Raw genomic sequence first — 23753 nt, forward strand, 5'->3', positions numbered from 1 at the left:
ATATGATGAGTAATTGATAATATTGTTGATTTGGTTTGATAATATTATAAATTTCTACATACTGCAATCATGATCTTGACTAACCAAATTTGCAGAGAAAATAGAGTTGACAGTTTTGTCTTTGAGTTCAGAAAAATTGTACACGATGGATGATCCATTGTTGGAGATTTTGTACACGTCGGATGGTACTGCATTCAGAAGGATTTCACGCTGGAGCATTTCAACTCAGAAGAAAAAGTTAAAATACATACCGGATGGTCCGGTGTTAGACATCAGTACACACCAGAGTATTTATTCCAAAGAGGTTGCAAGTTGGCTCTGGTGAAATTACACTTGCCGGATGGTCGACGCTCAAAGGAGTGAACATTGGATGTTACGTTGGAGTATTTGTTCCAGAGAGATTGCAAATGGTTGTCTGGTAGAGATACACACGTCGGATGGTCCGGCGATGAGATGATTTCCACGTAGGACTAATTTTCCAGAGAGATTGCAGACGGTTTGGTTGAGGATATTGCATACGTCAGATGGTCTAGCACTCAGAAGAAGTGAACACCGAATCATCCAGCGTTCACATTTTTTGTGGGATGTGCTTTGCAATAGAGATTTCGATTTTGACTAACTTGTAATAGAGTTAAATGGAGTTGGAGGTACGTGTTTGCTTGTCTTATGATATGCAGGTGATGGATGCGACTTGGCAGTCGACGGTAGGATGATCAGGATCAAGCAGGTGCTTGGTGCCAAATGATCAAGGTGGTGGGCGGAATCAAGGGTGATCCTAACTGTGCACATAGAGGTCAAGCAAAATATTAGAAGATGGATGACGACGACGTGTTGATAAAGTCGAGTGAGGGGGATACTGGTGTAAGTGACAAAGCGGTCCGAGAAATCGAGAGCAAGAGAGACTTATCAGTGGTCAAGATCGTAAAACAGAGTACACATGTCAACATCAGGATGCTTGCTTAAGGTGAAAGCAAGTGGCAGTAAGTCAGGTTTTGAGAAGCGTGCGAGACGGTTTCACGTTTTGACCTCGAAATCATGAAAGGATGGAGTGCATGTGACATCATCATGAAGCTTGCATAAAGGCAAAGCTAAGTCGTGAAGGTGCAACATTCGTCCGATGGACGAAAGAGAAAATAGACTAAAATACCTTCGGTGGTAGATATGAGTGTACTACAAGAGATGAGTAGTTTGAGAATATAAAAAATTGGTATCTAAGGAAGCTCCTAAGGTCTATAAATAGAGGGGTATGACTATTTGAAGAGGTGAGCCAGCCATTTGAGTTGTATGTGGTTGAGGTTTAAGAGAGGAAGAGAGTAGAGTTAGCCTTTGTAATAGGTGAGAGTTTTTAAGAGCTAATGCACTTTGTAATCGGTCAAAATAGGATGTTCCATTTTGAGTAATGAAGCTTTTGATTTCCCATATGCTTATGTATATCTCCTTCTAGTCTCTTTCTATTAGCTTTCTTGTTTTGTTTGCAAGTTCTGTGATTTTCTTTGTGATTTCGATTTTGTTTTTGTGCTAAAATTTTTCACCTTGTTGGAATTATTATTCTTGTTGCTAAAGACATAAAATTCACATACAAATATATATAATTGAGTTTTGAATTCACTTGTCTCTAAATTATCAATTTGGAAAGTTTCGTCTCCACGTGCTTCCTTCTTTAGATTGAAGTATTTTTCCTTCTAATTGCTATCTTTAATGGCTATGACTATTGGAATAAGTTTCAATGGAACATAGGGTTCATATATATATATATATATTGATGTTTTTAGTTGTAACATATTTTTCACTTTGTTGGAGTTAGAGGCACAAAATTCACATACAAATGTTCTATGATCTTCTTGGTGATTTTTGTTTTCTTTGTTGTGCTAATTTTTTTTAATCTTATTGGAGTTATTTTTTTTGTTGTTAGAGGCATAAAATTCACATACAAAATGTATACAATTAGGTCTTGAATTTCCTTGCATCTAATTCATAATTTGGAGAGTTTCTTCCCCAAGTGCTTCCTTCTTTGGATTGAAGTGTTTTCTCTTCTAGTTGCTATCTTTTATGGCTATGACTATTGAAATAAGTTTCAATAAAACCTATGTTATATATATATATATATATATATATATATACCATGACTTCTTTGATGTTTTATTTGTAACATATTTTTCTCTCTGATTTTACTTCCGCTATTTGTTTTTAGATGTGTTGGGTGAGCCAATAAGAGAATATCATCCGTTTCAAAATCAATTAGCAAGATATATATTCACCCTTCTTTAATTGTCCTTCTAATTCCTACGCGGAGTGTTAGCCCCAGCACGCTGAGTCATAGACTCACTCATAGTTTACGTACAATTCGAAGTTATTTGTGAGTTCGCATAATTACCACCATTCTAATCACTGATTACACAGACATGTGCAAAGTCATGTCTTAAACAAAGATGTAAGTACCAAATCATGATGTGGTTGGTTCTAGGGGGAAATGGTTATACAATGTACATTATTATTTCAGTAGACCGTAATACATGGACCGCTCTGCTCTGGACTTTTTTAGTTGAATGCAGACACATGGGTGGGCTTTGGTACTGAAGGCAAATAAGTCCTGGTTTCAATAAATATATAAATGCGATTTGCAGACAGTTTCTTTTTTGAACCAAGCGATTTGCAGACATGTGGTGTTATGATTTATGCATGGTCAATCGAGTCTAAAGGCAAACAGGCAGCTGGGTGTGATGCTGTGATCAGGGTTCCATTTACTGACCGGAGCTCGGTTACCGAGCTCCGGCGGTAACCGAAAATGCGCGATAACCGCGGTTACTGGTTAAAAATTCAAAAAAATTCGGAGAAAATTCATTTGGCAAATTTTAAATTTTTGCGAAAAAATTATGTTTTTGCCCTCTCGGTAACCGAGCGGTTTGGGTCGGTTACCGAGCGATTTGGGTCGGTTACCGAGCGATTTTCTCGTATTTTTGATTCGGTCAGTTACCGCTCGGTTTTCTCGATTTATCGAGCGGTTTTATCGAATTTCAGCGCAGTTCAACAAAAAACCTAAAAAAGGTTCAATCTTGTAAAATCAATAACTAATTCATCCGAGCTTCAAATCAAGTGAAACAAATTTTGTTGGCTTCCTTGTAACATGATCTACATGATAAAAGTATTTATACTCATAAAAAAGTTCAAAATTTTCTGTGAGAAATTTTATTTGTTAAACCAAGGTAAATGCATAGTTTACTCTTTGCTAATCCAAAAATCATGAAACTAATTTTGTTAGTCTTCTTACATGATCCTATATCTGTTAAAAATATATGAACTCATGAATTAGTTATTGTAACATGCATGATTGTGTAAATGTGTTGCGACTAGATTAATTCATAACTGACCCATCACACCTTAAAAATTAGTGAAACCACTTTCATTAGCTTATTTATATTATGATTTACATAGAAAAAATAATAGTAGACATGAAAAAATTAATTACAATGATGTTTCTTAACATATTCACTTTATGCTTGTGAACTTTGTAAAAATCATAGAGAATTTAATAAAACTCTAAATAAAGTGAAATCAATTTTAAAGATTCTCTTAAAATACGTTTTATACAAGAAAAATATGTGTTTGCATGTTACACTTTTCCTTAACGTGAGTTAATAATTGAGCCGCACGTTTTTCAATTTTTTTCATTTTTTTCAAACTTTCTCCCTATAGAATATGATGCAAACGACATTATTTTTGAAATTTTTTTTCACAGAAGTTCTTAGAATTATGTCTAGTTTTTTTTAAGATTTTTTTTTGATTTTTTTTGATTTTTTTGAATTTTTTTTTATTTTTTCGAATTTTTTGAATTCAAATTTCGGTTACCGAGCGGTTTTTGAAATCGGACCGGACCGGGAAGGTCGGTAACACCGCGATTTTTGAGCGGTTACCGACTGTTTTTTGAACCCTGGCTGTGATACCGTTTGTTCATCAGGACACCGGGCAACTGGCGCACGAGAACAACAAAAGTCACAGCTAAAACTGGATTTGGACAAGAGCTTGCGGCCAAAGAAAGCCGGTGGCCTCTCATGTTCCAGAGCGGATGCAGGCAACTCCGATCCCTGCTCGCGCAACACACCTTTTAAGGCCGGCCCATTTTTCGGCGTGCCTAGTGCGGGCATCGCTGCTGCAGTGTCCCAGTCTCCCAGGGAGGAACTTCCCGGCTCGAGACCAACAATGGCGTCCTGACAAGGAGCTGACACTTGTGTCTGCGTGCGCTGCTTAGCAGGTCGAGTGGTCAAATGCAGGGCTTGTTGTCTCGGTTGACATGGAGGTCTGCTGCGCTGGTCCCAGGACCAAGGTCGCGCAGAGCTTTCGGAAGAGGAGAGGACCACCCGGTTGGCATCGTACGTGCTCCCTGTACTCCTGTTCATCCTCCTGATCGAGTTCTGGCGGCCGTAGTGGCATGCAGCGCAACATTGCCGCACCCTGAACGATCTAGCGTCATGTCCATCACGTCGTTTTGGTACCCTGAACGACTCGCGGAAATGCTACGCACGGCACACGGGAGGTCGCGGAAATGATGAGATGCGATCAAAACACAAAAAATTCTACTTGTATCGTTTATTTTCATTAAGATAGATAAGTATTAGAAAGAAAAGATATCGAGATATACTGTACATACGCAAAAGTATAAGGAGTTGTATTTCCCGAACCGGCGACGGATAGCACTAGCGGGGGTGGCGACGGCGACGCGCAAGCACCAGCACGTCGACTTCGAGGGCTCTCGAGCACGGCGCCGCGCGCGGCTGCTACTACGAGCTCGGGATGCATATGCCGGTCCACGCCACGTGCGACCCATTTACGTATCCTCGCGTCCGCATCTGTGCACCCGTGAGCCCAACCCAGACACGAGCAAAGGAAAAGAAAGGAGCCTGCGCCCGGCGAAGGCAAAGCGAAAAAGCGGCAAGCGAAAGAGAGCGGATCGGGTTGGCGTCGGGTGGCAGCCTGGCATCCCATTCCTTCCTCGCCCTCTCCGGCGGCTCGTCCTACTTTTTCCCACCCGCACCTGGCGCACACTCTCCGGCTCGCACTCCACTCCCGCCTCCGCCGCCGCCTCCCGATGCGGCCGCGCCTCGCGCAGCTCCTCTGCGGCGCCACGCTGCTGCTGCTGCTGGCGGCGCTCCCGCCCCCCGCGGCGATCGCGGCAGGTACCTACCGACCCGGGCGCCCGAGCGGCGAGGCTACCCCCCTAAGCCCGCTGCGTTCCCCTCCGTCTCCCTAGTTTGCCGCTTCCTTCTCCGGTGGTAGGATCATAGGATGGCGCTAGTTCCAGCGCCGCGTGCTTCGCACCGGTGATCGCTGGGTTTGGAGGGATGATGGGGTGGGTGGCGGCGGCGACTGGCTGGCTGGCTCGCCTTCGCCGCTGGAAGCTCACTTCGCTCAACTAGTGCTTCGATTTTGTTTTTCCACTTTATGTTCCCTTACTGGTATGACTTGTTTAGTTCGTGGCATTGCTTTCTCTGGAGATTTTCGGTGATGATTCTGCTCAGATTAGAAATTACAGAACTACATGTTTAGGGATCGAATCGAGTCAGGTGATTATATTTTTTTCCTGGGGGCTTGAGACGGGGTTACCTCGCTGGGGAACAATGCCTAAGCAGAGGTTGTTCGGGGCCGCGTGTGTCGTCTGGCGTGGGGGACCTCGCTCCGCTTGGAGTCCTCGCGCCATTCAATTCGCTTACCTAACGGGGTTGCTGTACTGGCTGGCTGGCTTACAGCTACATGTGCCTTTCAGGGCGCTCAGGCCTCTCTCAACCTGCCTTCGTAGCCGTTGGATTTAGCTGCCAACGGTTTCGGTCCTGTCATGTTGTGTTACTGAATCATTAATTAGTTCTACTTCATCTTCACCTGATGTTTTTCACATGGGTTGTACAGACTTGCGCAGTTGTGCTTTAGAATACTGCTGAATTGTTGAATTTGTTGACTTTATATACTACGAATGCGTAGGTACGCCACATTCTGAATTTCTGATTATTTGGAGTTATGACAAGTTCGGTTGGGCATGTAAGATGTAATGAGCTTGTACTGGTCGCGTGATCTTGATGCTTTAACTCCAGTTTCTGTTTTTTAAGATCATTATTCACGGCATGAACAGGAAGTGGCCAGCTGCACTGCTACGTTGCACGTTTTGCTCTCTCTCTCTCTCTCTGAGTGTGTGCGTGTGTGTAATGCTTCCTTCCTTCCCAATTTTAGTAAAGATAAGGAGTGTTGAGTGTGGTCTTCAAAAGCTTTCAATTACTTTTCAACCTTCCTGTATCTATATGTTTGCACCATCATTCGTTAATTACTTTTCAACCTTCCTGTATCTATATGTTTGCACCATCATTCGTTACTCATATTTTTTTCTTCGATCATGCAGATTGTCCTTTGGATTTGAGTTGGCCTAACTACGGACTGATAGCTTCTGTATGCTCGGATCAAAATGCACACTCAAAGTGTTGCCGTTACATCAATGCTATTCTTACGGTCTCATCTGCCATGTATGCAAATACAACAGGCACCCTTGGAGTTCCGGCTGAATTTTCTGATGTTTGCATTGCCAATATCTCTGATACATTGATGTCGAAAGGGATACTGCCTATTGCCGCTTCGTTTTGTGGCCTTGGGATCAAAATACAAGTGTCCTATCAGTGTGCAGGGATGACTACCATCCTCCAAATGTTGCAGTCTCCAAATTTCAATGATGTCACAAGAAGCTGTGCAACTACGCTTTCAGATAATGGCACTTGCAAGAGGTGCTTAAACTCTGGTTTGTCATACCTGCGCCATCTTGTGGGGGAGCAAGATAATGTCACGCTGAATACCTGCCGTGATGCTGCTTTTGTTGCATTTGTGAGTCAAGGGAATATATCTACAGTTGATACGGCCGGTTGCTTTTTTAGCGTTCAGGGGCTTAGTGCTCTTCAAGGTTTGCATATTTGATAAAAATGAATTTGCCTTCCTTTTCTGTAGAATGACCGGTTCCATTAACAATTTGTTAGGCAAAAATTCTTTGAGATTCTCTGAACTTAGCCATGCAACTGTTTTTTTTCCTGACATAAAGGACTTTGCTTTTAATTATGTGGAGCATGTCACCTTTAGATATAACCTGTCACCTCATAGTCATTTCATAGTTTTTTTTTCTATCACTTGATGCTAGTACATTGCATAAGTACCAAACGATTGCTGTGAACACTGCTTCTATTTCTTTGGAGCAAGTTTTATCTATAAATATGTAATATAAGGTATCCATGTTAAGCAAAACATTCATAATAGGCATCTATTAGAACCAATCTTCAGGAAAATCCATATTTGTATTTTGATGATATCTAGCGCTTCTTGTATTAATGCTTCAGTATGAACATACAGCTTTGCTTAATCCGGTGTGCATATATTTTCATATTATAAACTGTAAATTGGTATATTGGTTGGTGAGATGATTAATGCTTCAGTATGAACATACAGCTTTGCTTAATCCGTTGTGCATATGTTTCCATATTATAAATTGTAAATTGGTATATTGGTTGGTAAGATGATTAATTTTGTTCAATGGAAACTGTATAACTCATTTGTTCCATTTTATTGCCTTATATCTTCTTTTGTTGTGCAAATTTATAGTAATATTTCTTTTACTTATTGATATGCTTCTTTTGCTTGGATAAGTTAGGTGTATTAAATTGTGTTCTCCTAAAAGTATTTGCTTGTTGGTAGTTCAGTAATTCGTAACTTTGACTTTCTCCAAGATGTGAACTTCTCAGTGTTGAATACATAATGCAGTGAACATCTCTGGGCCGTCCCCAGCTGGACTTCTCGCACCAGATATTTCTCCTAGTCCACTTACAGTGCAAGTTCCTGTAGTGCCACCCAAGCACCATCGCAGTTACAAGCTTGTTCTATTCCCAGCAATTGGGGCCTTGGTTACAGGACTAGCAGTTCTACTAATGATAGTACTGATTTTGCTAATCCGTAGAAAGAGTAAAGAACTCGAAAAGATTGAAGGAAATAACCCTCTGGATGCGTGGAGTTTCTCTTGTGTCAAGAAGGGTCAAGAAGGTAAGCATTTCATAAGTTGTGATTGTGATGTTGTTATTCTTTCACAAATATTTGCTCATTTAAATGTCCAACTGTCTTTGGTAAGTTAATGAGATTAGATTGCATACAAGTGCTGGATACTGGCTTTGGTTATCATTTCTTTGCGGATATGCTTGATTTTAGATACACAGAAACTGATTTATGTTGTTTGCATGTGATAAGGGAAACAAGTCAGAATGAGAGTTGTAGTCCTTGTTCTGGTTTGGCTATTTCCATGCTCTTCTATTGAAAGAAAATCAGCTCTTCTTTATTTTTGTTTTTTTCGCCCAATACCATGTAAACATCAATTATCTCCTCAATTAGGTACAACATAGTATGCCATTTTGTAGCCATTATCCTGAACCTATCAATCAGGAATATGACAAATGATGCTGTCGTCTGAAGGGGGTTTTTTTTTTGTCGTAGTGTTTTGTAGTTCATACCATGATGCACTAGCTCGTGCAAATTATTTTAGAATTGTATGGTTCAAAACTGGATGGATTGATGTCTCAGGCTGAATCTTCGAATTACTCAGAATCAGTTCAAGAGTCATTTCAATTCATTTGCCTAACAGGATTGTTTTGCAGGTAATTCCACCATTTTTGGCAGATTCAGTTACAAAGAAATGAAGAAGGCTACAAAAAACTTTAGCACGGTTTTAGGAGGAGGTGAAAATGGTACGATATTCAAAGGTCAACTAAATGATGGATCTGTGGTTGCCATCAGACGCATTGAGAGTTCGCCAAAACAAAGTCAGCACGAATTTTGTAAGGAAATGGAATTTCTTGGGCGGTTGCATCATCGACATCTTGTTGGACTAAAAGGCTTTTGTTTAACAAGATTTGAGAGGTAGTGTCTGTTATATGTAACTTCAGAAATCAATCAATTCGTGGCTTTATATAATGCCCTGTCATCCAGGTTCCAGGTGCATGAATACATGGAAAATGGAAGCCTTAAAGATCACCTACATTGTAATATGTCATGTTTTGTTGTCGTTCTTCTTATGATACATCATTTGTTGAATTATGTGCCGAATAACATTTTACTCTTTGCAGCATCAGGTAAACATCTGCTGCCATGGAAAAATAGGATCCAAATTGCCATTGATATTGCTAATGCTTTGGTAAGTTTCAGGAAATTAGTGATCTTGATTATCAATTGGCTTAAGTAGTTCATACTTCACACCAGTGCTCTTCTTTTTCCAATGTCAGTGATTGGAATAGTTAGTGCCAGCTAAGGCTCGTTAGTTCTTTCTTAAAACTTAATCAGCCTACACCAAGCTTTTATCAATCTCTACCTTGCTCCTTGTAGTAACACTACATATTTCAGATGTTATGTTAAACTTTTGTGGAGATGATGACCAACTACTTACTATGAACGAGTTTGGTTGCAGGAGTACCTTCATTTCTATTGTGACCCTCCATTGTACCATGGTGCCATTAAGCCTAGCAATGTCCTCTTGGACAAGAATTACCTAGCAAAGGTAATTCATGTAAAACTTTCTCACAATTCAAATAATCCCTACTCTGAAGATACTAATTGGTTGCTTTTCAATAGCTTGCCGGTTGCGGTCTTGCACACTGCTCAAGTGTTGGTGATACTAGTGTTAGTTCCACCCCAGTGAATACCAAGATCCAAACAACTCCTGGTAAGGCTTTCTGTTGCCAAGTTCTGCTGCCTTTTTGTTATGACATGTCAGACAAGTGAATAAACGCCACAACTTCATCAATCTGTACTATGTACTACATAATCTTAGTGCCGATCCTCATCAATCTGTACTATGTACTACAATCTTAAAATCTCTGAGCAGGCTACGTAGACCCTGAGTACGTGGTGACCCAGGAGGTGACCCCGAAGAGCGACGTCTACAGCTACGGCGTCCTGCTGCTGGAGCTCGTGACGGGGAAGCCCGTGATCCAGGACAACAAGAACCTCGTGGAGTGGTCCCGCGAGCTGATCGGCACCGACTACCGGCTCCACGAGCTGGTCGACCCGGCGGTGGCCGACGCGTTCGACCTGGACGAGCTGCAGGTAGTGGCGGACGTGATCCACTGGTGCACCCACAGGGACGGCGCCGCGCGGCCGTCGATGAAGCAGGTGCTCCGGATCCTGTACGAGCGGCTGGACCCGCTGTCCGGCCGGTTCGCGCGCGCCGTCGAGGGCGAGGAGGGGTACTACTACCACAGCGGCGGGCGGGTCAAGAGGAAGGCTGGTGTGGAGGAGCAGCAGCACCGGGGCGGCGACGTGATCCATTTCAGTGGCGAGGCGGCGCGGTCGTGGCTGCCGTCGTCGTCGAGCACGTCCAGGTCCCACTGCAGCCGCAGCGTGCTGCTGGAGTGCAACTCGCCGGAGCCGCAGTCCCCGGCCCACGGCCACGGCACGTTCTTGGTCTGATGCGGCCCGTGCTGCTCCGTCCGTTGCGTCGACAAGTTCTGCAGGCCTGGATGGTGCAGTGCCGGTTGCCATTTTTGAAGAGACTATTCATGGTAGGGATCCGTGCATTGTTTCATTCATTGGTATACGAGTGATGCGGTGCAGATCTGCAGGATGCAGCGACATCAGGCAGTGGCCCAGCTGTTGCCTGTGACTCTGCAAGAGAATCATGGAGCCAGAGTCAGGAAGGGGGTGAAAGAGACGCCACGCGTGGAGTGACTAGCTGCTGTTGTTCAGTTCCCGAGGTGTTGTTGGTCGGTTGTTGCTTCGTTGATCGCTGCATTGATGCGCTTCGGGAACACGGCTACGCATTCAATTTGCGAAACTTGTTTTTTACTGGAGACCGGCGTACTCTTATGAGCAGTGCCCTCTTCTTCCGTTTTGGGTGCCGCGGGAGGCTCTCCAAGGTTCCTGTGCATCTCTGGCTACTGTTATTGCTTCTCCTACCTGTAAACCGTAACAAACCCGTGGGGTGGTGTGCCTGTCACTTGAGGTTTCAGACGTCCCCTTCCTCCCGTCTCGCGCGCGCCACGCAATAGTCCTGCCAGCAGGGGCGAAGCCAGGAATTAGATATAGGAAGGGCCAATTAAATATGGAGGGGTTAATTAGAAAAAAAATTAGATTAAACTGCAGTTAACACCTTCTAATTAATACTTTATTAGTTAAATGACAGCGCGTTAGGGGGTGCCAGGCTCCCTCTACCTATACCGTGGCTTCGCCACTGTGTGGCAGAGCAGCGTGGTCGAAAGTATCCAAATGTCACCGGTGAAAGCGAGATCTAGGCGTCTGAAAACGCGGGGATTCTAAGCTGAAAATCGGAGTTAGGGTTCGAATGTAGTGTAGAGAGCGGTTAGGAACCGGTTATGCGTAGCTGAGACTGCTCGTTTTGGTGGCTCCAAGTTTTGAATTTGCAGCTGAACCTGCCCGGCGGCAATGCCGCAACGCGAAGCATATTTGGGCGCGCGCGTCGGTACGTTAGTCGTCGTGTACTCGGACTGGAGGGGTGGTGTTCCATCACTTGTGGTCAAGGGGCAGGTTCAGCTGAACGCGCACGCGTGCCAGGCCGTGGGGCGCAGTAGCAGCACATGCCAGATCCCGTCGGCGTCGGCGTCGGCGTCGGCGTGCGCGCGGCTGCAGCCTTGCCGGCCCCAGCAGCGAGTCAGGCTGCATCCGCGAGCTGCCCGTGTCTCGCCACCGTCAATTCACCGGCAGACAGGTCTGGCCACAGGTGTGCAACTGGTGCCAATTGAACAGGCGCTTTAATAAATCTTTTTAAAATTAATAATTTTTTCCTATTTAGATCATCCGACGTAGCTCTAAGATTAAGCAGAAGTAAAAATCAAAAGAAGTTTTAATAAAAAAAATCGAAACAACACTATTCCATAAATGGTATATAAATCATATACTTTATTTAAGATTAATCCATATATTTTAGCAATAGAAAGATCACAACTAGAAAAGAAACAAGAAAGATGAACACCGAACAACAAAACTTTCTAAGTTGATTGTCTAGAGATAAGAAAATTCAAGACCCCATCATATAAGCGTGTGTATACAAATTTTGTTATTCTAACAAACAGAAGAATAACCTCACAAGGTGCTGAAATTTCAGCCAAAAAACCAAAACGAAAATAAAAACCAAAAGAAAAACTTGCACACAAGGCAAGAGAACCAAGAGAGAGAAACTTAGAAGAATGAGAATTTAAGCATATAAAACAAAATAAACTTCATTACTCAAAGATATCAACCCTATTTTAAACGGATTTCGAAGATTTTTCTCTCAAAACTCTCACCTATTATATAGGCTAAGCGCTCATCCTCTTCTCTAGTAAAACCTTACCACAATACTCTCATATGGGTGGCACAAGAAGGCTTAAATCGATTGTTCTACCTCTTTCATAACCCTACTCATCTATTTATAAGCCTAGAAAACTTGATTTCTTAGCTTTTTTCTAAAATAATTCTCTTTTGTAATACATTTCTATCTATCACCGAGTGTATTTTATACTATTTTTTTCTCTATTCATCGGTCATGGCGCCTTTACGACTTAATTTTGCCTCGATACAAGCTTCACGATGGTACCGCGTACTCCTCCAGTCCTCCCATAATTTTTAGGCCAAATCGCGAAACCCTAGCACGCTTCTCAAAGCATGACTAGCGTCACTTGTTTTCACCTGAAGCAAGCGCTCCGATGATTACACGTATCCTCCGTCTTGCAATCATGACCGTCGGCAAGTTTCTCTCGCTCTCGATCCCTCGAGCCACCTGGTCATTTGCACCGGCATCCCCTTTGCTTGACTTTGTCAATATGCCATCTCCATCCTCTGTTTCATGCTTTGCTTGAGCCTCATGTGTACAACTAGGATCACCCTTGACTCAACCTGGTCTTCCTTGATCGTTTGGCATCAAGCACCCGCTTAACCCTGATCACCCGTCGTCGATCGCCAAGTTGCATCCGTCACCTGCACACCTTGAAACAAGCACTCACATTTATACACACTCCAAAACATCTTCAGGTTAGCATAAAATCAAAAACTTCAACTCAGAGCACATACTACAGAAAATGTGAACACCGGATGTTCAGGTGTATTCTGCTCCTGAACACCGGATCATCCGATAAGTGTAACACTATCTGTTTCAGGAAAACTTTGCTCTCTCCAAGAAAATATCCGGTGAAAGTTTCTAGTGATCTCATATCCATCATCGGATAATCTGATGTGTGCTAATACACCAAATCACCCTTCTGCAACCTCTCTGCAACAAAAAGTCTGGTGCATTCTCCGATGTTCACAATCTCAGCACCGGACTATCGGACGTATATAATCAAACTTGACGTAAAAAATCTCCTCTCTACAAGAAATAGTCCGGCGCTCTTAAAGTCCATCACCAGACCATACAGTGTTTGCATTCATTTCTGCTTCAGCACTGAAAATGCTCCGGTGATACCCTATGGTGTAACCACCACACTCATCGAACCTTCTGGTGTATTGATCTTCAATTTCGCCCGAAAAATTGCTCTCTGCAAGAAATAGTCCGACGAGTACAAACTGGCCACACTGGAACTTCTAATGAACACCGAAAATTCCGATGTGTGTAATTTTTCTACGTATAGAGAAGAATTCGTCAATTCCAAACACCACCAACTCGACTTAGACAAGAATAAGACAAGCATCCGCAAACACATGCTAACCAAATTCAAGACACATCAACTATTATCAATGGCTCATCACATACAAACCAAGGTACTTTCCACTTGGTTTCTCAATCTCCCCTTTGATGAATGCATTGACAACCCTTAAAGCATAAAGACTTGGGATAGAAGAAGTGAAGCATATCCGAGTGACAAAGAACTCGAGAAAGAGTAAACACAAATCATTTGGCATAAGACAGATTGCAAAAGGCCGACGATAAGCAAAGACAAGCTAAAACCACAAAAGATCAAGAAATCTCAAAAACTTAAAAACAAATACTCCCCTTTTATTAATATACATTTTCTATTTTTCTTTAAGATTTGTTGTAAATTTTCTCATTTCTCCTCCTTTGTAGCATATTCTCTTCTTTGTGCATATGCTCTCCTCCTTTGGCAATGCAAACACCAAAGACAAAAGACAAAACATTAAGCAATACATGAATATGTAATCCTAGTGAGCTTTTACAAGTATACCATAAAGCATTTGCAAGTGCTATAAATGTCAAAAGAGCTCTAGAAAGGAGAGGATGGAGCTCACAATTGCATAGAAGCTCAAAAAGAGATAATGACACAAGAACATGAAGCTTGACAAGCTAAACCTGAAGAGTTGGTTGGCACATTTAATTTCACATAGCCGAATCATATGCAAGGTGACCACCACATGCAAGCATAACGTCGTTATGAACATAAAGGCCCGTGCCGAGGCAATACAAGTATTAAGAAGTAGCCAACTTTAATCTCAAACTAGGCAAACAAGTATTCATGATAGTAGGTTTTGTAAACACTCACATATAAAATCAAGACTTAGTTAGATATATTGATTAAAATAAAATTGATTATTTAGTCACATTTTTTTATATCCTCGAGTTGACTCTTAACCAAGCAAAGTATCGCGTGACTGGGTACGGTAAACAACTTAAGGCTTCAAGATAACCGTATTGGATCACATTTGAGCACAAGATACTTGAATTCACTAGAATATTCATATTTTCACATGATCAAGTTAAGTAGTATCTTTGCGACACAAGTAACTCATGTTCCCCCAAAGTTCTATCATGAACTAAAATATTGGACAAATATAGAAAATATAGTGCAATATTTCCCAATCCATAATCTTGAATAAAGAAGCCTAGAGCAAGATATCCTTCAAGCTAGCCTTAACACAAGTATTGACTAAGTAAAAGCAATTACGAACATGGTGATCAAGAATGTAGCATTTTATAGTCTATATAATTCATAAAATTACCAAATTTTATCTTAAGAAAAAGCTAGTTTGTTTAAAACATATCATGTTGAAGCATCAAGAAGAGCCTAAGATTAAGAGCTTGCTCCACACAACTACTCAACTTAGTCTAAATTCAAGTTTACCAACCGGAAATGCTAAAGACATACAAGTCAAAGCTCAACTATTATGATTATCTTACATAATGAAATGTAATACAAATACAATAAAAGTAAGATAAAGTATGTACAAAGGACAACTCCTCATACAATGACATAGGAATGGTACACACCAAACTCTTCTCATTGTGGTCTCTTACAAGTGAAATATCACATCTATGTGTGTGGTTCTGGAGTATTGAACTGGGTTGCGGGCTAAGCTTATGACACTGGTGTTGTCACACAAAAGTGGCACACTCCTGAAATTCAACCCCAAATCTCTAAAAGTAGCAATCATCCACAAAACTTATGAGCAACAGGTAGCAGGAGCTATATATTCAGTTTCAGTAATAGACTACGCAATGCTAAACTGTTTTTGAGAAGACCAACACACAAGAAAAATACCCAAGAAGTGACAAGTACCAGAGGTACCTTTCCTGTTAATTCCAACTAGCAAAATCCGCATCCAAAAAACTTCAAAGAGAAAGCGAAAAGGAAGCAGAAAACCAAAGCTCATATTCGAGAGTGTGCTTGAGGTACCTCAGAGTGCATTTTACCGCTTGGTGGTGAGACAACCTTGGTGAAGTCTAAAAGCGAACACACAAGCAGACGATAAAAGTAGATGTCGGGTCTTGTCGTCATCAAGTACAGGAGAGAGTCGATCATGCTCCTGTACTCCCGCTGGTCCACCTCCTCGCCACCTTCATCTGGATCAAGCATAGTCGAGCTAGTCATCGGTGTTGCCAAGGGCTTCGCATCACTCATGTCGAACTTTTTCAGCAAATCCTTAGTGTACTTCGTCTGATAGACAAATATACCTTACTTGTATTGCTTGATTTGCAGCCCAAGAAAGAAATTGAGATCGCCCATCATCGACATCTCAAACTCCCTCCTCATAGTTTCTACAAACTTGCCACAAGTGCATGAGAACAACAACAAAAAATGATATCATTCACATATATCTGAACAAAGTAAGAAATTATTGTCATGCCTGAGAGTGAACAAAGTTTTATCAGTTGACTATATCACATACCCATGCTCTAGAAAGAAAGGCCTAAGCCTGTCATAGCAAACTCTAGGTGCCTGCTTAAGCTTATACAAAGTCTTTTTAAGCTTGTAAACTCTATGTGAGTATTTGGGGTGATCAAAGCATGGAGGTTGCCTAACATAAACCTCTTTCTGAATAAAACCATTTAGGAAAGTATTCTTGATATCCATTTGATACAATTTAAAACCCTTGGATACCGTGAATGCAAGAAAGATCCTAATGGCTTCTAGCCTAACTACGGGGGCAAAGGTTTCTTCAAGGTCTATCCCCTCTACCTGAGTGAAACCCTGAGCCACTAGTCTAGCCTTGCTTCTCACTATAGATTTATCATCCCCCTATTCATTTTTGAAAACCCATTTTGTGCCTATGGTGCGAACATTGGGAGGTGGCTCTACAAGAACCCAAACTTGTTTTCTCTTAAAATTTTTGAACTTTTCATGCATGGCATTGACCCAACTCGAATCAGAGAGCATGTCTAACTTCATAGGGCTCAAAGGAAGCAACGAATGCTGAATCAGTAAAATGAGCATGAGAAACGGTCTTGGACCTCGTTACCCTCTCATCAAGATATCAGATCATCATGTGTGGAGAGTGTCACCGCTGAATGTGTTGAGAGGCCTCATGCCTAGAGGTGAACTCCCCCTCAACCTGTGCTGGTGCAAACTCAAGAGCAACTAAAGTGGAAGCAGATGCTGCAGGACCCTCTGCTGGAGTAGAAGAAGCAGGTGCTAGCTCTGAAGCAAGTGTGGTCTAGGGGAGTAGTGGATCATCCTCATCCTCACCGAGAGATGGAAGGTCTCCATTTACAAAGATGCTCTCACTCGTCTCTTGATCACCTGCACACTCAAAGATAGAACTTGCATATGGAGTTATTTCATCAAAGGTCACATCACATGACTCTATGATGGTGTTACTGTCAAGATTAAAGACTCTGTAAGAATGACCATGAAGAGAATATCATCAGAAGAACGTGATTCAAAGTTGTCATGGTTACCACGCTTTAGGATGAAGCTACGACAACCGAAAAATCTCAAATGTGAAACCTTCGGCTTCCTCCCAAAGCGCAACTCATAAGAAGTCAAATTCAAGATCGAGCGCAAGAAAATCCGATTGGAGATATAACATGTTGTGTTAATGGTCCCAGCCTAAAACTTTCTTAGAGTCCTATGCTCATCGAGCATTGTCCTAGCTATCTCCACCAAAATGCGATTCTTCCTCTCAACCACACTATTATGCTAAATAACGCGTAGGGCAGAAAATTGATGCTTAATGTTATAATCAAGATAGAAAGCATCAAAGAGGTAGTTCTTGAACTCGGTGCCATTATCACTATGAATTGCTTTCAATGCACCAGAAAGTTCCTTGAACAATATCAAAGCTAAACTCTGAAAGTGTGAGAACACTTCATCCTTGCTCACAAGAAAGAAGACCTAAGAGCAACGAGAGAAATCATCAACAATGATAAGAAAATACCACTTCTCACCGTCGAATGAACTCGAAAAAGACCAATAGTGACCAAGAGGAGAAGTTCTCCCGATCATTCAGTCATCACCAGATTGATTGATGGGTGGGAGGCAACAACTATCTTGTCATGCCAACAAGGAGCATAAACAAGATTATTCTCAAACTTGAGATTGGACAATCTTTGAATCAAATCTAGGGCACTCAAACGAGTAAGTAAATCAAAGCTCATGTGCCCTAGTTTCCTATGCCACATCCAAAGCTCAGAAGAAGGTTGAGCAATCAAACAACGAGAAGAACCAAAAGATTCAGAAAAATCAGCTAAAAAAACTCTCCTAACTCAAGAAATCTTGCAAATCAAAGCGCCAAAACAATGAAGAACTCAAAAAGTATCACATTTGAAATGCACTTCCAAATACTCATCTAGCAACTGAGATATAGAGAGAAGATTGTATCACGGATGTTCTACCAAAGCTATGTCCTTGATAGTTAAACTCTCATTCACTCTTACCATACGTTTGGCTTTCACCCTTCCTTTCTGATCATTCTCAAATGTGATGTACTCATATCGCTTCACGGGGGTGAGGCTGGAGAACTATGATGAATCTCTGGTCATGTGGTGCGAATAACTGGAGTCAATGAGCCACTTATTCTCTAGGCTTCCGCCTATCACCTATATATGAGAAGAATAATAGGTGCATGACTCAGTATTGGGTTAGTCAAAAACCTTTTGGGAATCCAGTACTAGGTCATCCATCTTGAAGTGGTAAAAGCAGGTGTAGGTAAAATAGGTCTAGTCCGCTGAGAGCAAGTACCAAGATAAGAAAAACATGGTTTGCCAAATCGCTGAGACTTAAAACCTCTTACAAGTGGATCAAAACCATATGAATCATGAAAAAATCTACACCGGGCAACACCTCTAGAAAGAGACTAAAAAGCGATAGGGACTCGTGAGTGGAAGCAAGGAAAAGACTCATGTACACTAACAGAGGGGCGGTACATGTCCGGATGCTCCACTCCCACTCACGCCACTCATCTCGCTTATGGCGAAAGCAAAACCCAACCAAGTGACCCTCTCTTTAGCAGTAGGTGCAGTGGTAACATCTCCCGAGAACACGACTGCCGGTCACTTGGGGCTCTCTCGTCTTAGGCTATGGAGCTCTCATGGGTTTTGGTGTAGGTTTCTTCTTTGTGGGTTCAGCAATGTGTTGCTTGATGGGTTATGTTGTGGCATTGATTTTGGATTTCTCAGTTTTTAGGGTAGTAGGTGTGGTGAACACAGTCTTACTCTCCCTACTATAAGCCACCCTCTCAAAACTCAATCCAAGAGCCAAACCCGCCTTATCAGCACATATCTTGGTCTTGGCCAAGATCAAATTCATTTATCCTTTGCCCTCTGAGCACTTCTCTACCAGAGAAAGGAGATACTCATTTTCAGTTAAAAGCTTTTGAACTTGCCCTCTAACCCAGCTGAGTTTATCCTGAAAGATGGTGCAGGTGGAACAATTTGGCTTCACATTCTAAAAACTCTCAGCACTCTCTAATCTAGACTCTAGCTCCTTTAGACGCTTGTCTTTCAATTCAACATCCTTTGCAAGCAAAGGTTAATTCTTACAAGTACCTAAGAGAGTAGACCTAGACTCCTACTCAAGGAGCTTCTTCTCGACACTCTCAAGCTGACTGGCGACTTGAGCATGCACATTGCGAAGCTCGGCAAGTTCAGCCATGAAAATCAGACAACTTTCACACTCCTTAACAACGGGTCTAGACCTAAGCAATGCAAGTTCAATAAAGATAGACTCATAGTTAGGTCTAAGATCCTTCAACTCATGCACAATTTTATTAAGTAACCTATATTGACTAACAAGAGCATCATTTAAGATATCAACTTGGATAGAAAGTTGGTCGTAAGAAGACAATACCTCGGAAGGATCTAGTTTAGGGTCGTTGTCATCGTTGTTGTCGTTTGCCATGAAGTAGAGGCATGTGACGTTATTGGCCTTCTTGTTGGTCTTTGCTTACGGTTCATCCTCCTCCGAGCTCTCCACATCGCTGGAATAAGTGTCGATATTGCTGAGAGCTGCCACGAACGCCCTAGAAGCCATCTTGTCACGGTTCTTTTTAAAGAAGGGTTTCTTGTTCTTCTTCTTGTACTTGTTATAGTCATGGTCTCTGTCCTCCCTCTTCTTGAGCTTGGGCAGTCCGCCTTGAAATGGATAGTGTCACCGCACTCAAAGCAGGCACGAGAACCACCCCTTCTCTGGTCTCAGTGATTGTTGTAGAAGCAGGTGAACTTCTTCACGATCAGCGCTAGGTCCTCATTATCTAGTGTGTTCACCTGCTCCTCTGTGACAGAAACCAAGGAAGACAAAACAAATCCACTCGATAATGTGTTAGCACAAGAAAAGCCAGCTGCAGACAGATTGCCACCATCAGGTCTGGAAATCAACGCCATGTTCTGAGATAAGAGATTTTTGAGACCGATCCGAGACGCCTTGGCTATCTCGGTAGATTTGAGCTTGCTGAAGAGCTCATCATAAGTCAGCATGTCGTAACTTAGAGACTATTCAATGTTCAAGATCTTCACTTCTCATATGCTACAGTCAATCGCATAGAGAAGCTTGATCTCTCTCTCGTGGTCAGAATAGGGCAAAACACTGGTTGATCGAAGATTGCTTCCAATCCCATCAAAGCGAGCAAACATCGCATCCAAAAACTCTCCGGGACCTTGCACAAATATTTTGTATTCTTTTTTGTATGTACTTTTGCGTCTAACTTTAATCTGATTGCTACATTCATGAAAGACACTCGGAGTATTCTAGATCTCTCGGGCAGTACGGAGGTGTTGGACCCTATCAAACTCATTCCGACTCAGGCTAGTGAGCAAAATATTTTTGAGCTTGTTGTTGGCCTCATACTGTTTGATTTGAACCTGAGTTGTGCGAGCAGCAGAGATCTCATAGTTAGAATCAACTATTTCCTATATTGCACTTCCTTGGCTTAGAAGATAAGCCTACATACGCACCTTTCGGTATAAAAAATCACGACTATCAAACAACGAAATCCACAAAGCTGGTTAAGGTCAATAAGTGATCAAACCGGCTATGATACCAATTGTAGGAACTAGATTGACGACTAGAGTGAGGTAAATAGGTGCCTCGACAATTTTTTTGCGAAATCGATGACCTTCTCCTATTTGGATCACCTATCGCACATCAAAACTCAAGCGAAAGCAAAAATCAATATAAGTTTTAATAAGAGAAAATCGAGGTAATACGACTCCACAAATGGTATATCAACCATAGGTTCCATTTAAGACCAATCCATATTTTAGCACTCAAAAGATCATAACTAGCAAAAAAAACCAGTAAAGATGAACACCGAGCAACGAAACTCTCCAAGTTGACTGTCTAAAGGCAAGAAAATTCAAGACCCCATCATATAATCGTGTGTATACGAATTTTATGCCTCTAGCAACAAGAAGAATGACATCATAAGGTGTTGAAATTTCAATCCAAAAACCAAAACCAAAATCAAAACTAAAATGCAAAAACTTGCACACAAAATAAGGGAACCAAGAGAAATAAACTAGAAGGAGGGAAATTCAAACATATGAAACAAAATAAATTTCATTACTCAAATAGATAAGCCTTATTTTAGGCGGATTACAAAGATTTTCCTCTCAAAACTCTCACGTATTCATAGGCTAAGTACTTATCATCCTCTCCACTAAAACCCTAGTACAATGCTCTCATATGGGTGGTACAAGGGGCTTAAATGGCCAGTTCTACCTCTTCCATAGCCCTACCTCTCTATTTTTAGGTCTAGAAAACTTGATTTCCTAGCTTTTTTTTCTAAAATATCCCTCTCTTATAGTACATTTCTACCTATTATCGAGAATATTTTAGTCTTTTTTTCTCCATTCATCGGACGGTTGTGGCGTCTTTACGACTTAATTTTACCTCGATGCAAGCTTTGTGATGGTGCAACGTACTCCTCCAGTCCTTTTACGGTTTTTAGGTCAAACCGTGAAACCCTAGCATGCTTCTCAAAACATGACTAGTCATCACTTGCTTCCACCTAAAGCAAGCGCTCCAATGATGACACGTGTCCTTCATCTAGCGATCTTAACCGTCGGCAAGTCTCTCCCACTCTCGATCCCTAGTGTCGCCTTGTCACTTGCACCTGTATCTCCTTTGCTTGACTTTATCAATATATCATTTTCATCATTTATTTCATATTTTGCTTGACTTGCATGTATACAGCTAGGATCACCCATGACTCCGTTGGACCTTCCTTGATCGTCTGGCACCAAGCACCCGCTTAGCCCCGATCATCCGTCATCGACCGCCAAGTTGCATCCGTCACCTGCACATATTGAAACAAACAAACACATTTCTATACATTTCAAAACATCTCCAGGTTAGTACAAAATTAAAAACTTTAACTCAGAGCACATCCTGTAGAAAACATGAACATCGAATATTTCGGTGTGTTCTGCTCTGAACACTAGACTATCCGGTGAGTGTAACACTATATGTTCCAGAAAAAAATTGCTCTTTGCAAGAAAAAGTCTGGTGATCTCATGTCCATCATCGAATAATTCGGTGTATGACAATCCACCAAACCACCTTCTACAATCTCTCTGCAAAAAAAGGTCTGGTACATTCTCCGGTATTCACAATCTCAACATCGGAGTATCCGGAGTACATAATCAAACTTGGCGCTAAAAATCTCCTCTCTGCAAGAAATAGTCCGACGCTCTTAAAGTCCATCACCGAATCATCCAGTGTTTACTTTCATTTCTACGTCAGCACTGAAAATGCTCCGATGATACTTTCTGGTGTAGCCATCATACTCACTGGATCTTTCGGTGCATTGATATCTAATTTCGTCCGAAAAATTACTCTCTACAAGAAATAGTCTGATGAGTACGCACTGTCCACACCAAAACTTACAGTGGACACCAGAACTTTTGGTGTGTAATTTTTTTACGTACGGAGAAAAAATCGCTAATTTCGAACACCGCCAACTCAAGTTAGATAATAAACAAAAACAAACGTTCACAAACATATACTAAATAAGTTTAAAATACATTAACTGTTATCAATACCCACAGGTAAACGAACGTACTTCTCCTCTTATTTTCTCAAATTTCCCGTGAGTTGTTTATTTGCAGTAAAATACAACGCCCAGATCAAAATGAGCGAACGGTTGCTAGATCGCGACCATGTGATTCTAGGTCGATCATCCGGCAAGTGAAGCAGATAGAGATCACGAAACCAAGTCATCGTTTGTTTTCCTTCCCCTGCTAGCTGTACGTCCTCTCTGCGACCTCGATCGATCGTCAGCAGAGTTGAACGCGGCGGCCATTTGTTTAGGGATCGGGGCCGGTGGTGTCGGCATCGGCAGAAGCCAAGTCAATGCTATCTTCACACCTTACTATGCACCGCACGCAGCCTCGCAAGGTCGCCCCACCGTTGAAATGGCCGCCGGAAACCGTGCTGGATCCATCCGTTGGCGTGCCGTGCACCCTGTTGTGTTCCAAGAGCATTCCAAGACTCGTGACCCAAAAAACGGTTCATCACTTGCTGTTAGGTGCGGGGTCGCCATCTCCTGCGACGGCTGGATCGAAATTGCGAGCTAGGGCTGCACGTCTGTGCTCTTCTGCGACACATCGTTTGTCCTACCCGTTCTTCGAAGACGGCTGGATCGAAATTGTTAGCCAGAGCAGACGGTTTTCGAAGGCCTCGTTTGCGTGGCACTGTGAGCCGGTCATGTTTCGAGCAGATTACTAGAGATCATACACACGAATTCTATAAAGCCATAACCTCTATTTTCTGATTTCGTTGTATGTTGTTGTTCGTTGTGATAGGATATTGGGTTGCAACTCAGTGCAGTGCAATGACCAAGCCATCATGTAGTAGTTATCTGCATCTGACTGTTATCTTTTTTTTTTTTTACCTTTTTACTCCTTATCCAATAAAATCCGGTATAAATCCTGCAGTCGGTTCTAAAAAAAAGATTACTTACCCTACCTGTCAATGGAATGATCAAAAAAGAAATTTCATATGATTTATCATAACTGTTTATTTATATTAAGATTTATATTATATAGATAAAAAAATTAAATATAAATAAAAAAATTAGCGGATGAATGATGGTGA

General features: G+C 41.9%; 1 protein-coding gene across 2 annotated transcripts; it reads left to right on the plus strand.

Annotated features, from left to right (window-relative positions):
- The first annotated feature begins 4825 nt into the window (after positions 1–4825).
- Positions 4826–10847, plus strand: LOC133924224 (probable receptor-like protein kinase At1g49730). Of its 2 annotated transcripts, XR_009910786.1 has the most exons (10): positions 4826–5171; positions 6383–6931; positions 7780–8055; positions 8661–8922; positions 8992–9044; positions 9129–9196; positions 9467–9556; positions 9631–9721; positions 9884–10559; positions 10612–10847. XR_009910786.1 is itself a non-coding variant. In XM_062369670.1 (9 exons), exons 1-9 carry the CDS (start codon positions 5084–5086, stop codon positions 10465–10467), a joined length of 2061 nt encoding a protein of 686 aa, XP_062225654.1. In that variant the 5' UTR covers positions 4826–5083; the 3' UTR covers positions 10468–10847. The 2 variants fall into 2 exon arrangements, 1 of the variants encoding a protein (XP_062225654.1); XM_062369670.1 differs by having other exon boundaries at positions 9884–10847.
- The last annotated feature ends 12906 nt before the right edge of the window (positions 10848–23753 follow it).

The sequence above is a fragment of the Phragmites australis genome, chromosome 7 (genome assembly GCF_958298935.1).
Source record: "Phragmites australis chromosome 7, lpPhrAust1.1, whole genome shotgun sequence".
In the NCBI taxonomy this organism is placed as follows: Eukaryota; Viridiplantae; Streptophyta; class Magnoliopsida; order Poales; family Poaceae; genus Phragmites; species Phragmites australis.

Excerpts from the sequence above, each read along its gene's own strand:
- LOC133924224 (XM_062369670.1), top strand. The coding sequence starts at position 5,084 with ATGCGGCCGCGCCTCGCGCAGCTCCTCTGCGGCGCCACGCTGCTGCTG. Across the intron at positions 5,172-6,382 it reads CCCCGCGGCGATCGCGGCAG|ATTGTCCTTTGGATTTGAGT; the intron begins GTACCTACCGAC and ends TCGATCATGCAG. Across the intron at positions 9,722-9,883 it reads CAAGATCCAAACAACTCCTG|GCTACGTAGACCCTGAGTAC; the intron begins GTAAGGCTTTCT and ends ATCTCTGAGCAG.